Raw genomic sequence first — 18,627 nt, 5'->3', positions numbered from 1 at the left:
TGATTTCCTTTCTTTTCCTATAGGAAGCCTTTGCCCCTAAAATATTCCTTCCTTCTTTAGGCTTCCTGGATTGGGGTATAAACATCACTTTGCTTACCCCTTCTCTTATCTAGATCCACTTACCCTGCCACCTTCTCCCTCCACCTCCCGACTGTCCAATGCCGTTCCTTACATAGGTTGAGCCATCATCTGTCCCTGAACCCTCAGCCCATGAGCAAAAGGACTCCTGTGCAAAGAAACTATATATTCAACCTACTCCACCAGTACCTTGGGGTGGAGGAGTGGGGGTGTTGAGTAAAAATGACACAGAAATTTTTTAACCTTTCCTGTTCTAGTGACTATGAGTTTCACAGAGAACAAGTTAGATCAACATAGTGTTGTCAAATGCCATAGCACATAACCTCAAAATAAAGAGGTAATTAAAATTTTAATAGTTGGCAATACAAAATTAAAAGGGGAATTTGTGTGTGTACCTGTTTGATGGGCAGTGTTTATTCCCATTGCAGATGCAAATTCAGGTTTGTAGTCATATTCAACAATTCTCATTTGGGCTATTCTTTTCAGCTGTTCATTCGTGTCAACCTAATTTAATTAAAGAAGAGCAGATTTTACTCGCATAGATATTTGCTATTCAAATTAATGCCCAGAGTGACCCAGAGACATCACTGAATTGCTTTTGGACATTTTGCTGGAGATAATTTCTTCAAGTGGATTCCAAGCCAGGATTACCCAACTGCTGGCCCTTCAAGACCCAGCCACCCTCCTTCCCCTGGACATGCCTCCCCCACATCACCCCGGCCAGCAGGGCATCCTCTACGTGCAATCACTGCTCTCACATCATTAAAGGCTGTCCCAACTGTCACTATGGGGTCCCAGCAAAATGATAACAATCAAGACAGTACAGTGAACTTTCCCTAAAGCTAAATGGGTTTGATCCAAAGGATTCCTCTTTAAATTGAGAGATTTTGTAAATGATAGTAGTAGCAGAATCTTTTTTTAAAATATCTTTGTCTGACAAAAAAGTTGGTAGCCCTTTGTGGGTACCCTAAATTTTCTTTTGGAACATAATAGAATTACAAATAAATACAAATATTTATTGAGTAGCTATTGAGGCAATTAAAAGTAAACTGCCTGGGCATTCATCCATGTGATAGAGGAACCAAAAACACTTTTTTTTGTTGTTGTTTTAAGAAAACCACTGTCATGGCCCTCAGCTCCTCCCTTGACAGACTCCCTGAGGTGGCAGTAGAGCCCCTCCACCATCGTTTAGGATTCTCAGCCCTTCACTAGTTGGACTGGTTGTGAAAGATGGTAGCTTGGTGCTTAACTGGCTAAACGGATTAGCTTTATTTCAGGAAGTTATTCCAGAGTATAATTCTGAGCTTACTGCCATCATTCATTCTTTGTTTTATTCGACTAACATTTACCAATCACCTTTAACATATCATGCACTACTAAGTGTTGGGACTTAAAACGTAATTGCCTTGAGCTGGAGCCCATTATCCTTAGCAAACCAACACAGGAACAGAACACCAAATACTGCATGTTCTCACTTATAACTGAGGGCTAAATGATGAGAACACCTGGACACATAGAGGGGAGCAACATACACTGGGGCCTTTTGAAGGTGGAGGGTGGAGGGTGGGAGGAGAGAGAGGATCAGGAAAAACAGCTGATGGGTACTAGGCTTAATACCTGGGTGATGAAACAATCTGTACAACAGACCCCCATGACACAAGTTCACCTATGTAACAAACCTGCGCTTGTACCCCTGAACTTAAAATAAAAGTTTTAAAAAAATTGCCTTTTAAAAGTTTGTGGTCTAGACAGGAAGACCCAGCTGATACATACATACGTAATCATGTATGATTATATTACAATGTGAGAAACATAGTACAATGATGGAATTATGCACAGAGAATCATTACAGCTCTGAGGAGGTGTTGAAAATATTCTCAGGGACATGTAAAGGAAGGCTTCCTAGAGATGATGAAGCCCAGCCGAGATCTTGGCTTACTCCAGTTCCTCAGACAAACTCTGCTCCTTTCACTTTCCAGCCTTTGTTCATGCTGTTTTCCCAGACTCAAAAGCTCTTCCTTCCCATTCCCCTGCCTTCCCCTTCACCAATGTAAGCATTGTTCCTCAGAGAAGGATCTCCTGACCTCCAAGTCTAGGCAAAGTTCCTCTGCTTTATGTGCTCATAGCACCAGTTCTCCTTCATAGCATGAGTCACAATTACAAGACAACTAATTGTGTCAACTTCATTCTTTGTCTTCTCCTGTATCACATACACCCCGTGAGAGTGAGGACATGTTTAAGGTCACATGGTTCATCAACATATCACCAGTTTCTAGTACAATTCCTTGCATGTTGTAGGTGCTCAGCTAATAATTGTTAAATACATTAATAACTTAAAGCGTTAGGGAAAGATGTAAGATAGGAAGGGAGGGGGAAGGATGAGACTAAGACAGGAATGCTAGCCACAGAGAACACCATGAACCAAGGCCCGAGACAGCAAATGCCCTGAATGACACCTGCAGAACAAAGGCAGAATTTGGCATTACTGGACTAGAATGGTTAAGGCCAGAGCAGGGAGGGCCTTGCAGGTCATACTTGGAAGGAACAGTCACAATCTCACATAGCCCTGTGCATATATCTATCACTGTGAGTGCCTTCACTCAGTCAACAAATATTTATTGAGTAGCTACTATGTGCCAGATGATCTCCTAAGCACTGGAGATTCAATGAGTGTTTCTCTTTTGGAGCTTAAATTTTAGTAAAAGTTTCATTCTTGAGTCTTATTTATCTCAGGACCTGCACAGTACTGAGCAAAGTGTCTGAAATGTAATAGGCACCTAAAATTTTTGATGGAAAAAAGAAGGAATAAAAGAATGAAGGTATTTAAATGGCAAGACAATCCCTGACATGAAGAGAATTGAAGAGAGAGGGTCAATCAGGAGCCAGCACTGCCTAGGCCCTACCCAGTTCCTCAGCCGTAGGCCCCTGGGAGTCCTATGCCCACTTCCTATTTTCCCCTTTGTTCCTGCCCCACCTGCAGGGCCCCAGCTAAAGAAGGAAGCAGAGGCAGTGTTGGTTCCTTTGTTGCAGATGAAAAGCAGAGGAGAAAGTACCCTCATGTAGGCTGTCCAGGCTACAGAGAGGGAAATGGTCCCTGGTTTCTAAACTGGATCCTTGATTCCCCAAGACATACTGCTAGACATAGCATTAGGTTCTCTGGTACTACTATCATCCTCTAGACAGACTTTCAGCCAAGAAAAATTTTGAGGGTTACTTGGAGACCTAAACATTTTATATGACAATGTTCCTCAAACAAAATGCTTTTCTAATTTCTGGACTTACAGTCTTCCCAAAGCTAAATATAAACAGTAGCCTGTATTGCGTGATCCCTATGTGTACACTTGGCCTAGGGAAAACACTTGAGGCAAAGGGTGTGCCTTCTTTGAATCCTCCCCAGGAACCCTACCCAGGCCAGCACTTATTGCTGTGCCTTGCTCTTCAATGCCTGTTGAGTAAGAAACTGAAAACTGAATTTGGGTGTCTGCTTTGACCTTGCCCACAGAAGTTTTGGAAAGTTTTGACCATGGATGCAAATAGCCATCAGCATCATGCTGCCTCACACCCAAGGTTTCTATAATATATCATTAGCTCAAGAATTGCATCACAGACAACACCTTTCAGTCCGTGGGACTCAGTCTGTTCAGGGAAGGCTATCTGTCATCTGGTGATGGCCCACAGCCCAGCCACAGTCTGGACTAGGAGCAGCTTAAATGACACCTGCTCACCCTGAGCAAAGGAACTTCTGCATTTGGCTCCTGGCCCAGAGGGAGACTTTGCATGTTTGACTTTCTTGAGCTTTTTTCATGTCTACTTTTGTCTTCCACTAGCACACAGGTAGTGTGGTTAGGAGAAAATCAAAACAGCCTTTGAGCATTTCATCTTAACGATTCCCTTTTCTGGCTTGAATTTTTGAATATCTTGCTACCTTTTTTCAGCCTTCACCACAGAATTTGACTGATGTATTCAACTCTCAACTTCCTCATGTTTTTGGGCATTGACATTGAGGTTCTTCATGTGCCTTTAGTGTTCAGCGTGTCCTTCCCCCCTAGTTTTGCTCAGTTTCCACCGTCAGAGCTGCATGTCCTTCCACAGTCTGCAGTCGCATCAGTAGACATGATGCCAATGGCTGGGCAAGTTAAGCTGCTCCTCTGCCCAGGACCTCAGTTGCAGAGGTTTTGGTCATATCTGCATCATCTTCTCCATGTCTTGGATCTGTATCCCTGTGAGCATCAGAGATCTCCCCCACCAGGACTTTGTAGATAATCATGTTCTTAATATCCACAAAGCAATCTGTGTTTTCTGAGTGAGGAAACACATAGGGCAAAGCAGCAGCCTATATCCATTTTCCCCAATTGTAGTATTAGGTAACATATTTGACTACTACCTTTTGTAGCAGCTCATCCATTCAGAAGCCAGCTGTGGTTAGAATGCACTCTTAAAGAATAAGAAATTGCTTCCAGTCCTATGCATGCCATCAAATTGACCAAGGGTCAGATCCGCAGAGTATATGAAAGAAAGGCTCTCTTTTTAAAAGTTGCAAAAACTAAGTCAGGAAGAGGTGAAGATGAAATTCACACATCTGTCATCAGCATCATCAACATTACCATCATCTCCCTCATCTCTGTAATAAACAGTGGACTGGGACAGACAAGATTTCTACAAATACATATCTCAAAAATGTGCACAGATTTATTAAAACAAATCTATTAATATGAAATCATTTAATAAATAAATTACATGTAATTTTTATTTTGTATAAATAGAAAATAATTTCTCTTTGCTTAGACTTGTCTGGCTAAAAAATACCTTACATATATGAGTTTAGAAAAATCTCTTAACCTGGGTAAAATTAATATGAGCATTTCCTGTTCACAGACAACAAAACAGAGTCACAGATCGCCTCTCGGCCAAAGTTCCTGGGCTGGTGGTTGCCAGAGTCAGGACTAAACTCTTAGACTTCTAACCACGGACCAGGATTTTCTTTATTCTATCATGCTGCCATGAGCAGGAAGGGGATACAGAAATTTCACATTTAGAGCCTGGATTGAAGTGACATTTCATTTAGATGGAGAAGGCTTTTTAGAAGGGATGTGAGAAGTTCTCCGGAAGCTTGTTATTTTAAGACAATATACTTTCTTCAAACCAAGAAGCAATATTTGAAGACTTTTTGTAAACGAAGTTCTGTGTTATGCCTGGCAGTAGCAGGAAGGGTTGTACAGGACTTTTCTCACTTGTTATATTCAATTTACATTTTAATAAGACTTGGTAGTGAATTGTATAGCCAATTGCAAGGATAAATTTGAGTTGGTGTGACCTGAAATGCAGACAGATGATCTCTCTCTAAAGTTCAAAGGCACAATATCTAGAACCGACATCTGGAAATGTATGTAAGAACTCTCTAGCTCTGCATTCCCATCTGGCTAATAGGTCACAGCTCTTCTAATATGAACCGCAGCTTCACAATCAGTATAAAAGTCTACGATTACAACCATTCTTTGGAATCCTCTAAGCAAAGGAGGACATTCCTTGGCTGGTTTAGGAAAACCAGTGCAGATTTGCACTGAGAAAGGAATGCAGTCTGGAAGAGGGGCTAATAGTGAACAGATTAGGACTTCTATTAGCTAAAAAGGGATAAGGAAAGGAGAGAAAAGGAACTTTTAATACACAGCTTCACAAATGCTGTCAAGAGAAGTAGTATGAGTGAGATGATGGGGAAGTGGTAGAAGCAATGCATGGGAAATAATTAAATGGCAGAAAAGTTGGAATGAGGTGTTAGTAGCTGGCTAATGGATTGGAAGCTTAATCCTCATCCTTATGGTCTACACAGCAGTTGTAGCTTTCCAAGATGATTCAGTTCAACTGGTTAAAAAATAAAAAAGAGCCAAGGGTGTCAGGCAGGCAGGCAGGCACCATTTTCATCTTATAGCTGAAGACACTGAGTTCAAGGAGATTAAGCATTTTATCCAGGGTCACGTAACTGGGGAGAGCCCAAAGCGGAGAAGCCATCTCCTGACATCTAGGCCTGACTTCTGGTTTCCTCTAGGTAACTGCCTCTCCATGGAGGAGAAAGGTCTTCACCCGGAACTCTTGGCGATGAGCTGACCAAGTAAGGGATGAGGAGGAGGAGCTTCTCAAGAGTTCCTAGAGAAAGATGATGCCTGGGGAAGATAATGGCTAGTAGAGTTGGTGCCAGGGACTCTAGAAGGAAGAGGCTGGAGACATCCAAGAGAAATATGATCAGGAACTGGACTGAGACAGTGCTTGGAAGATGAGTGGGGAGACAGAAAGGAAAAGGCAAGCTCTGGAAGCTGACAAAGTGTGGAAGGAAGGGCAATGGCCTGTGGAAAATAACTGAGACTTGCTGCCTGTGAAGCCAATGACATGCTGTCTTTGCCCACTGCTCCTGTCAGGTAAATCCATTCTCTCAGGGAGGAACTGCTTTACAATTTCAGCAGAGATGCCCAGCAGCTCAGTCATCATTTTTAAGCAGTGTGTTCATCTCACACCAGTGGGTGACATGTAAAGATGTGTGGTACAAGGTGTGTCAGAGGCCAGGAGCACCCAGCAAACCTGACTGGGGTGTCAGAGGAGGGGCCCAGGGCCTGAATCTGTGCTCACCTCCTGGATATTCTGCTTTGCCCGGCTGTCAGAGGGATGCATGATGGTCCCCATCACTTTCATGTTGCCACAGACAACCAGGGCTTCGTCCGGCGCATCTGTGTTGATTCCTACTCGACCGTGACAGACAATAGATTCTGGAACTTGTCCTCGCTGCCACAATGCATCACTGTCATTTTCAAACTGCCCAGGGTTAGAGGCCTGGAAAAATACATAAATATATTACAATTAAAGTAACAGTAGTAGGAATAGATGATCACGTTAGTGTTCAGAGCAAAGGCAAACTGAATATTATCTAAGTCTTTCACAAGAGAATCCTGTATTGAGTGGGACATTCTGACATATCCAAGTAATTCTGGGGCCCAGGAGAGCCAGGGAGGCTTCCCTAACCACTCTGCCTCCCCACTAGCAGGAGCTCTGTATACCCTGATTTGAAACATCCAATCTCTATTGCATCTATCTGGAATTAAGAATGTGATCAGTTATACTAGGTGGATGATAAAGAAGAAAACTAAAAATGGCTATCTTTCCAGGAATAGTCATCATCATCATGATTTAAAATCAGAACATTACATCAGAAAATATTACAGGTGTACTAAAGTCAGATAAATAAAAATACCTTGCATTTAGCTAGCCCTATTATAGTTTCAAAATGCTTTTATATTTATGATTTCATACACAAGTGACAAGCAAATGATAATACAAATATATTTAATATACATCAACTATTCCCTAAACACAGAGGATACCGAAGGAAGAATAAAAACAGCTACATTTGTTGTGCGATAATTCACAGTGCAATTATATGAGATATGTACTATTGTCCTCATTTTATTGACACTGACACTCTGAAAAAATAAGTAAATTGCCCAAAGCCACAAAGCTAATAAGTTCTGGAGCTGGAACTACAAGTCCTCTGATTATTAAATAATGATTTGCCTGTTTCATGGCATTGCTTAGAAGTAGTCCTGGCAATCTTCAAAGAAAATCCAAGTGAAACCATTGGACTAGACAAAGTTCTGGAGATTTTACTCTTAAATAAAATTCTTTGTCAAAGAATGTTCCGCTGCACTGCCTTCCTTCCTGCTTCCCTGTAGCCACTGAATATATTCCCAAATATTTTAAAGTAAGCATCTCTAAATCCCTCAAAATCCTCACAACAAAATTAATTTGTTTTTAAAATTATGATGTATTTTTATGATTGAGGCAGGCTGTCACAACTTTAGACAAACTGTTGTGATCCTGATTATCTAAAAAGTCAGTACTAATACTTGACTTTTTACCTTTCTGGTGGTATATGATACATTGCAGGCTCAGCACCTGAATATGCATAGATTTTCTCTGAAGACTACTCAGGAAACCAATAACAATGGTTTCCTCAAGGATGGAGCCTGGGAGATGGAGAAACAGTGGTAGGAGGGAGATTCACCTTTCACTATATACTCTCTTGGTATTGTTTGAGTGTTTTTGTCATATGCATTTGTTACAATTTTAAAAATAATTAAAAGAAACCACAAAGTTTATTTCTTAGTTTGGGTTTAAAGAACTTTTTGATGTCTTCAATTTCCTAATTCAATCCCAAGTGTCTGAACCCTGAGCTGCATGGAAGACTCAACCATTGATACTTGATAAACAGAAGCAGTGAAAGAGGCCAGGTGTGTGGTGGCTCACACCTGTAATCCCAGCACTTTGGGAGGCTGAGGTGTGTGGATCACCTGAGGTCAGGAGTTCAAGACCAGCCTGGCCAACATGGTGAAGCCCCATCTCTACTAAAAATACAAAAATTAGCCATGTGTGGTGGCATGTTCCTGTAGTCCCAGCTACTCAGGAGGCTGAGTCAGGAGAATCACTTTAACTCAGGAGGCAGGGGTTGCAGTGAGCTGAGATCATGCCACTGCACTCCAGCCTATGGGACAGAGCAATACTCTGTCTCAAAAAACAAAACAAAACAAAACAAAACAAAAAAACAGCAGTGAAAGAATGTAATGGGGTGGGAGGGTAGTGGGGAGTGGGGGAAGAGTATAAAGTAAAAACTTTGAACATTATTTTGTGTAAATTTACTTGAACAAAGAGCTTTTCTGCAAGTTCCCTAGAGCCCCTTGGTTGTGAATGGCAAATTGGCTTTGACTCAAATCCTTTTATAGCAACCAATCAACTAAATCCAAAGGTATGCCATATAAGATGGTGATGTATTTTTCTCTATTTTGAACATAATGAGCCACTTCAAGGAAACAAAATAAGACAGTGATAAATTTTTTCATAATGAGCTTTGGGATAGTTATTATCATGTTGGTAACTTGATACTGGAAGAGCAGATATAAATGGATTTAATTTTTTGGAAGAATTGCAATATTCTCACTTAGCTCTCATCAGATGAAAACTCAAATCCCTAAAATATGTTCACATTATTTTCGAAAGGGCCACAGATTCACAACATTCTAAATATATAGCCCTAGGGAGAATTCCTCATCAGTAACAGGAAATGTTCTCATAAGATCTGTGAACTTATTTCCTTTCTCTGGAATCCACAACCTTCATGTGTCAAAGCAAGCCACAATATACTACCTCTTTCTGGAATTATGAGTTTGTATTCACATGTGATCCAATAGTGGCTGATGGATATCAAACACCAAAACAAATTAATTAAAATATCTAAAATACTTTTATTGTTTGTGTCACATCCTCTTATTTAGGGAAGAGACCCGAGCATTCTAGTCTATGTTATAACACAAACTAGCTGTGTGACCTTGGGGCAGCCACTTAATCTTTCTGTACTGTGTCCTCCTCTGATGAATAAAGAATCATGTCTCCTTTACCCACCTCATAGGGTTATTGTGGGATTAAGTGAAATCATGTGTGCATGAACAGTTTGCAAAAATGAGGATGAAAAGTCTCAAAGTTATTCTCGACACACTCTCCTGAGCACAGCAGCAGCTATTTAACCTATAATTGCTTCATCTGCTCTCCTCAGCAACGCACCTGCAGAGTTGCACAATTCCAGGGGGACGCCTTTCATAAAAAATACAATGTAAATGGCGCCCCCTGCAGGTTGTTGGAATAGAAAACAGCATCAGCAGCAATTTGAAGGCTATGCTGAGTTAGAAGTGAAAAGCTGGAATTTGTTTTACCATCGTTTGGGATTCGAAAGCAGCAGCCAATGAACTAATAGAAGAGCTTGACCTGAGGAAGGCAGCTCTTAGGAAGTCCATTTTTGCACCTTTTAAGAGGGTTACAGAAAAAGGACCTAGAAATACTCTCTGCTGGTGCTACTCAAAGCATGGTCTGCAGGCTAGCAATAGCATCTCCTGGAAGCCTGTTAGAAATGCATATTCTCAGGCATCCCTGACCTACTGAATCAAAAACACAGGTATCTGTGTTCTTACAAGCTCTCTGGGGATTCTTATTCATAATACAAGCTTGAGAACTACTTCTTTATGCCATGTACTCCTGGTCGTAAGTTGCCCTTCTGTAGTTGACAGAAAGATCTGTTGAGACCAAAACAGGCATTACTCCATAAACTGTTTTCTTTGAGTAAATAAAAATTCATCTGAACTCCAAAAGAGGAATGCGTGTGTCTGTGTTTGTGTGTGTTTGCATGTGTACACATATGCATTATTATATCATCTTCCCTAACCCTAGGTTTGGTTTCCCATGTCACGCACTGTGATTTGCAGAGCAGTAGAGGAAGAATTCTTGGGGACAAGCCCATTTCTATTCTTCTGGAAAAGAAACTGGAATAATTTATTGGTTTTCAAAATGAGGAAACCCTAGAGTGTCTTTGAAAGGCAGACAAAAGTAATCATCCCTCCTGCTTGCAACACTGCACTCCAAACCAGGTTTAATTAAGTATTTTAGAAGGAAAGTGGGGCTGAGATAGAACAGCCCAGTCATTAACAAGGGGAAACTGAAGGAACTCCACTGGGAAATGCTCCCAGAAACAAAGACTCTGCAAATAAATCTGTTCTTTGGAGTACGCCTTAATTTTCATTAAATTGGTCAATTTATACTACAGGACCATAATATACTTCCAAAGCTGTTTTGATTGACAACCCAGATGAATAATTACTGGGTCCTGCCCACCATTCTCTCTCCAAGCAGAATTCTGACAAGCTTGGTCAGAATTCTGGACCCTTCCTGGAGACCTGGAACTCATCTAGGTCTAACCCTCATACAATCACCCTTACCAAATAGTAAAATGCCAATCTCTGCCATTAGGACAAGTGGTCCTTAGGCCACAGAACAAGTCTGGATTTGCTTAAATGCAGTTTTCATTTCTCCATTTAATGTAGTCAGGGCTTGTATTGTCTTTGTCAAATTTTTCTTCCCATTCTTCATTCCAGAGCTTAAACTAACAGAACCAGGCCATGGCCTAAGAGGCCACATCTGGCTCTTTTGTAGAATGTTGGCTGGTCTGCCCTCTGCCCAACCCATTTGTATGCACCTGTATAGGCCCCTCTAGAATCTCAGGTGGCAAAAAATGTATTCTGTGGACATTTCTAAAACTCACTAATTCAAACAATAATGCCATTTCTTAAACAATTAAATAAACCGAAAAGTCTGCATTCATTTTCACTTCTGTGTTTCAGAGTTTGGATGAAATAATATCAATAAGATATTTCTAGTGGGGGGATGAATGGTTGATGTTAGTAATCCTTTTCTTCTCATTGCTGTTAGGGTAATTTTGTATTATACAGCACACTTGTAGAATAGGGTATTCTCTTTAACCAAAATTGTGTCTGGGAGAAGACTATCAGATCTGGAATACAATCATTTTTTGAAATAAAAATTTAGTGAATAGCATGACACCCAAACTATGCTGAGTAAATTTAATATTTTTGGTACTCATATCGAATATGAATTATGGAACTTTCAACTTCTCAAAGTCATCATTATGATCTCATTATCATTGTGCTTTGGATTTGAGGAGGTGCCAATTAACAGATAGTTTTTGGTAAACAGAATGCTAGAGAGTGGAACTCCCTCCCTCTCATGTTGCTGTTGTGTGGACTTGTACAGCAGCTGCGTATAGCTTTGCAGGAGCTGTCAGCAGCAAATGGAGAAACCTTGTCACTAGGTAAATTATTCCAAGTATGCAGGTGACTAGCAGACTATCTGTCTGAAGCATAAGTTATACAGCTCCGGAGAGTATTGTCATGATATCCTATCTATGCTAACTCTGAAAAGAATGGCATTATCTGTCTCTATTCCTTCCTAAGAGAAACAATATGCAACCTGGGTTTCCAGACTTTACTTTAAATCAGATTTGTCAGCACAGCAAGGCAATTCCAGATTACATCAAATAAGATGTCAAAGATGGCCCTGGCCCCTGCAGAGGGATAGACAGGCACCTCTGTATTGGCTTATGACGCAAGGAGAGGGCCCCACCTGCCTCTGCCCCAGATGATCCTCATTTGCTGCATGTTATGTCAGAACCCACAAAAATGCAGCCTGGGGTGTGCATGTCCTTCCCTAACCCTGGGATTGCTGAACACATAAGTGTTTTACCTCATTTCTATCATCACTTCATCTCCATTACAACGTTGAGACATAGTTAAAGGATTTCCACTAATAGGAGGCTTATTAATTTTAACTGACAAAAGGAATTACAGAGGGCCCTTTGTTTCAGAACAGTTCGACACGGGCAAGGAGAGATGCCATTTCCCCAAATGGGCAGATCTTCTTTTCTTCCTCAGGGCCTCAGGTTAACAGCCACATACATGGGCAGGCCCACAGTGAACACTGTTCTCTGTTGGAGTTTGCATGGCCTCCCCGTATCACTTCAAAGATCCATAACAACACAGCCCCTCCCAGGGCTTCCAGGCCTGTGGCTACCTGTTACTTCATGCCTCTGGTATTTTCAGTGGTAGCCAGCCTGAACTCACACAGCTGCAGCTGCAGCCGCCAACAGCTTTATGTTTTGTGCCTGCCAAGACTCCCCTGCACAGCTGTGACCAATCATTCATTCAGCAAAATGTGCTGAGCCAGCCACTCCCATGTGCTAGACAGTAGCCCAGATGCCCTGGTACCACCAATCACATTTGGCCTGGAATGCTTTCCTACAACTTTCCCCACCCTGTGGGCTTTAGGGTCAGAGAGATCCAGGCTCCATCATTTACAATTCATGAGATCATGGATTAGTTACTTAGCCTCTTAAGCCTCAGTTGCTCTGGGTATAAATAATGTAAGGTGAAAGTATAACAATGTAAAATGATGTCATATATAAATTGTTTAGCTCAGTGCCTAGAACATAGAATAAAAACCAGAGTCTCTCAACCTCAACACCACTGACATTTTGGGAGGTATAATGTTTTGTTGTGGAGGTTGTCCTCTGCATTGTAAGGTACTGAGCAGAATGCCTGGTCTCTACCCACTAGATGCCAGCTGTGACAACCAAAAATGTCTCCAGACATTGCCAAGTGACCCTTGGAGAACAAAATTGCCCTTGGTTGTGAACCACTGTGTGAAAACTAAAATAATAGTTTCTGCCATTACTATCATTATCATCGAAATAGCATATTCAAGCACACCATTGAAAATTCAAATTCTGCCTACATAGGAGGAAAGCATGTGAGATCCAGAAAAGTCAGAGAACTGAGCTTACCCTTACAATGATCCTTTCAGAGATGTGGGCAGACAACAGATAGAACTGGTCTTGGTTAGCAGCATACAGTCCAACCACCAACATGAAGTATCTAATTCAGAGACAGCAGACCAATGCCAATGCATCAGGAATGGAGACACAATTTGTACAATCAAATACCACCCAACAGTTGATCAATAGTGAACTTATCGAGAAGAGTTTGCTTATTTAAAGACTGCCTTTTCCCTTCTGTTCTAAGTTGTCCCCCCAGTGAAACAAGAGAGTAGTTGATTCACTTGCTATTGTTCTGGGTCAGCTCTTTGCCCAGTTGGTGGTATTTGTGAGCTGTTTTACATGCCCCAAAAGAGCAGGAAAGCAGGCCACCCTGAGGAGACATCCCAGGAGGGGTCTGGAGTCAGCCTATCTGTGCTGATTCAGCACAGGCCTCTCTACGCTGCAGTCCTGAGCCCTCAGCACAGCATGGCTCACAAATACAACAGGAAGCCACCTTAAAGGTCCCTTTGTTCAGAGCCACAGAAGCCACATGGCCTGGGCCTTAATGGAGACTGACTCCTAGGGTCTGCCCCACCACACTGGATCCTTCCCAGTTCAGCCTGCTCTTGGCCATATATCCTGTGCCTTCAACAACCTCACGGCTTGACTTTAGCCAAAGACTGAGACCTCCCCTTCAATTGCTTCCAAGGCAGTTTTCATCACTGTTATTTCAATTCCTCTTCATACATACCACTGATGAGACAGTTTTAAGACTAGACCACTTCTTAAAAGTCAAAATTAAAACTATCCTCATCAAAGAAGCTTTTGCCCAAGAACTGCATGAAAAAACTTCACCAGCTTCCTCTGTAACACTCCTATTCTCTTAGAGAACAAGAGTTTCCCTCTGCATCTAAAGTAAATCAGTAAGAGTAGTAACCATTATCATTATTATTATTAGTTACTGTCAAGAGCTCAGTGTGTCATATACCGGGCTAAGCAGTTTACCTACATTAGTCTATTTAGATCCCCAAAACAACTTTATTGGAGTAGAATATTGTTATTGTCTCTATTTTATAGGACAGGAAAATGAGTCTCAGAGAGGTTAAGTTATATGCCCAAGGTCAGCCACCTAGTAAATGCCAGTATCAAATAGTCAAATTCAATTCTATCCAACTCCAAAACCTATGTTCTAAAACCAGCAGTTCTCAAACTTGAGCATGTATCAGTGTCACCTGGAGGGTTTGTTAAAATACAAATTGCTAAGCCCCATCTCCAGAGTTTTCGATTCAGAGTTTTTGATTCTTCAGTAAGGCCCGAGAACTCGCATTTTTAACAAGTTTCCATCTCTGCTAGTCCCGGAACCACACTTTGAAAACCACAGGTCTAAATCATGAAAACAAGTTATTTTCTTTTTTAATCAAAAAGGTCATAGCAGAACTTCAAGACTAGAGATCAGCACACTGGTTGAGAAAAGCAGCCAGCCCTCAATCTGTGGATGGCAATGAGACATAAACATGTGGTCACTCTAGAAAAACATGGAGGCAATCGAGCCAGGCAGAGATAGGGCAGGGCAGGAAAGTGGGCATTGCAGGGCATGGGGTTGGGAGAAGAAAGATGTCCACAGGTAAAGGAGAAATGTTAATAAACTGAGAGTCAGAGAAGGGAGGAAAGTGGCTTAGAGGCCCTGTGTTCTGGCTGGTAGCACCAGGAAGATCAGAGGGGCCCCAGGAGGGCACTTCCTGGCCAGATAAAGTACCCAGCCACACTGCCATGCACACAGTGACATCAGTACCTCTGGTCTGGATTTGGTTTTCCCTTTTTTCTCATATTATTTGCTGTGGTTTCGCTGAAGTGTAATCGTCCCAGTGTTACTTTGGTGACCTGGTCAGCCAGTAGGTCAATTCTAAAACAAACAGCAAAAAAAAAAAACCAAGAGACTATAAGAGAACACCAAATCTCTGATCATATCTAATCCACTTTCAGACTCTCAACTATGCTTGGTTCCCAGTTCTCACCACACTGAGAGAACAGTTTATTCTAGTCCCCAATTATTAACTGCTATCCACAGCATGGTCAGGAATAGCTGCCAGGAAGGCCATGGAATATCTTGAAGGGTAAGAAATGCTCAGTCAGTAAAAGCTGAAGCCTGGAGTTTTCAACTCACAAGGGCCATATGCTCCATATACCCAGCATGGGTCCTTTTACCTCCACAATGGGGAAAGAAAACCTTTCATTTGTGCTGCCGCCACTGTTGTGATAGCACTCACCTCCTGACTGAAGCATGAATGCCTTTGCATCCCCTTCACATATTTGCCTCCCTTAGCCTAGCAGTGGGAGGCAGCTTCCTCCAAAGGAAGGCCACAAACACCCTGCCCAGACAAGGGAGAACCAGATGCACCACGCACATTTAGTGCGGTGTTTGTACAAGTGGCTTCTGGACTGTCCAGGCCATGAAATCATCTTCTTCTCAGCCCAAAGGGGGTTGATTTAGGGTCAAAACCCTGAGATGTCTCCACTGCATCCCTGCCAAACCAGTCAAAAAGCAAATCCCATTCATTCTAAGTCATCCTACAGAGAGGACTCTAGCTTGGACTGCCATATTGCTTTGCATACTACCAGCTACATATGCTTTCTATATTGGAATCCATTCAGCAAGCTATCAACATGGCTTTAAAGAATAAGGAAAAATGACTTCTAAGTACAGCATGGATATACAATCTCAAAATTAATTCAATCAACATCATGCTGATTTAAATGAAAAATTAAAAGAAAGATCTAGCCATAATTTATCTCAAGGAACTAAAGTTGTTAGTAAGGTTGTTAGCAAAGTTTTTAGCAATAAACAATATGAAAATAACAGTGGCTTTAAAAATGGATCGTTTTATAAAGAATTTTTGCAACAGTTTCAATGCATAGTACAACTTTGCTTTGTTGACAAACATATATTCATAATATCAACATTAATACTACATTAATGGCAGGGCACTGTGGCTCACACCTGTAATCCCAGCACCTTGGGAGGCTGAGCCAGGCAGATCACCTGAGTTCAGGAATTCAAGACCAGCCTGGCCAACATGGTGAAACCCCATCTCTACTAAAGATACAAAAAATTAGCCAGGCTTGGTGGCTCATGCCTGTAATCCCAGCTACTCTGGAGGCTGAGGCAGGAGAATCCCTTGAACCCAAGAGGTGGAGGTTGCAGTGAGCCCAGAGCACGCCACTGCACTCCAACCTGGGCAACAAGAGCAAAATTCTTTCTCAAAACAAAAACAAAAACAAAAACAAAACATTATTAATTTGGATTCTATGGTAGGTTTCATTTTAAATAAGCAAAATATATTAGATAATAAATAAAATTATATATATATAAAAAACAAAGTAGGTGTTTATTCACAAAACATTCACAAAGGAATTCAGAAAATAAATTCTTACTTAACAGGATTGAAAATCTTTTTGCTCCTATCTGCTTGGGACTGTTCAATAGCAATTATTTGATTGGTGGCTTCCACCTGTATGAAACAACAAAAAGTAAACTAATTAATTAATTAATTAAAATGTTAATCAGCAAAGAATGTTCAAGTACTTAAAAAGCTTTTCAAGGCATCGTCCTAGGCACTGGGCAGGAGGAACAAGTCACTGAAAAGACACATAAGACAATAGTCCCTACCTTAATGTGGTATTCTGTTGATGAGGAAAGAAATAAATACCTGTGAAATTAAACAATGAGAACACAAGACAACAGAGTATTTCAGGTAGGCAGTGAATACAGAGAGGGCTGGAAGATGGCTGAAACATCAGGAGTAAGGCAGCTCCTTATTTATTCATTCATTCTAGAAGTACTTATGGAGAACCCACTATGTACGAGGAACTGCTTTAGGCATTAGAGATAAGAACTGAACACAATTAACAAAATTTCCTGTCCTTGGGGAGCTTACATTCATTCTACTATGAAGAAACAATGATATACAATATAATAAACAAATCATAGGAATTAACATTTATTCAGCATCTGCTACAAACTCTTCTTGTTCTGTGAATATTGGAAACGACTTGTGAGATCAGCCCTGTAATATACAACTGGTGGGTATTCACATTGTAACAAATCTTTCTAGAAAGCAATTGGTGGCCTACATCAAGAGTTTTAATAATATGTATCTTTCATGTGTAAATTCCCCTTCTGGAATGTATCCTTATGCAAAGGTGGGTGGATGTTCACTGAAGTTTTATTAACAATAAAAAATGGAAAATAAACAAAACTTCTAATAATAAGGGAATTAATATGCTGCATCCATATAATGGAAAACTATATTATCTTTGTGAACAATATTTTTATGGGGTCCTTACTAATATCATATAATGTGATGTTCACAATATATTATTAGCAATATGAGATTAATTTTAATAACAGAAAAAAATGAGAAAAAATAGGCTACCAAATGGTGGATCCCAAATACAAATGAATTTCATCTCTTTTTCATACATTTCTATTATGTTCCAAAATTTTCACAATGAACTTATATTACATTCATAATCATACAAAGAATGTCTTTTTGTTGCTTGTTTGTTTGATGTTTATATGTATTTTGGTTTTTGTTTTGTTTTGTTTTTAAGAGCTCAGTTTGGTGCAAGAACAGTTATGTGTGCAGCAGCCAAGCCTTAGTGCCTAAGCCCAGGTTAGCTATCAGAATAAAATATGTAGGCCAGGCACAATGGCTCATGCCTGTAATTCCAACACTTTGGGAGGCAGAAGCAGGAGGATTGCTTGAGCCCAGGAAGTTGAGGCTGTAGTGAGCTGTGATAAAGCCACTGCACTCCAGTCTAGGCGACAGAGCGAAACCCTGTCTTAAAGAAAACAAAACAACAAAAACAACAAAAATATGCAGATAATGAATGCTTCTCCCTCTTAGGAACTGGATATAAAGTTACAATTTAAGAAATACTTTTTGATCACTCAGAAGTCATATTACCTCCATTCTGAACCGAGCTCTATTATTTACTACCTTGGATGAATTGTGTAACCTTATTGGCCCTCAGTCTCCCCTCTGCTAAACTGTAGAGGAGGGCGTTGACTAAATTAGTGGCTCCTTGGCTTTTTTTAGGTCACAGATCTCTTTGATAATTTGATGAAAATAATGAATCTACTTCATATGAAAATGCATCAACATCAATAAAAATAAAATAGTTAAGAATACATTTAGTAAAAGAATTGCAAGAGTATTCACTGAAAACTATAAAACTATCATTTGAAGTGATGCTGTGCCATTTTCTGAGCCCAGGCTTATGAAATTGACATCTTGGCTGGATATGGTGGCTCACGTCTGTTATCCCAGCACTTTCGGAGGCCAGGGCAGGAGGCT

General features: G+C 40.8%; 1 protein-coding gene across 4 annotated transcripts in view; it reads right to left on the bottom strand.

The window, feature by feature from the left end:
* MYRFL (myelin regulatory factor like) overlaps positions 1-18,627 on the bottom strand; it is a 103,963-nt gene that overhangs the window by 48,856 nt on the left and 36,480 nt on the right. For all 4 annotated transcript variants that reach the window (XM_031000847.3, XM_055357036.2, XM_055357035.2 and 1 more), the window contains 5 exons: positions 16,703-16,779; positions 15,063-15,173; positions 13,298-13,388; positions 6,697-6,897; positions 474-582 (listed from right to left, as the gene is read on the bottom strand). In XM_031000847.3, coding sequence (XP_030856707.2) covers positions 474-582; positions 6,697-6,897; positions 13,298-13,388; positions 15,063-15,173; positions 16,703-16,779 — 589 coding nt within the window. The remainder of the gene's footprint in view (positions 1-473; positions 583-6,696; positions 6,898-13,297; positions 13,389-15,062; positions 15,174-16,702; positions 16,780-18,627) is intronic.

This window comes from Gorilla gorilla, chromosome 10 (genome assembly GCF_029281585.2).
Source record: "Gorilla gorilla gorilla isolate KB3781 chromosome 10, NHGRI_mGorGor1-v2.1_pri, whole genome shotgun sequence".
In the NCBI taxonomy this organism is placed as follows: Eukaryota; Metazoa; Chordata; class Mammalia; order Primates; family Hominidae; genus Gorilla; species Gorilla gorilla.
This window is presented reverse-complemented; position numbering and strand designations above follow the sequence as displayed.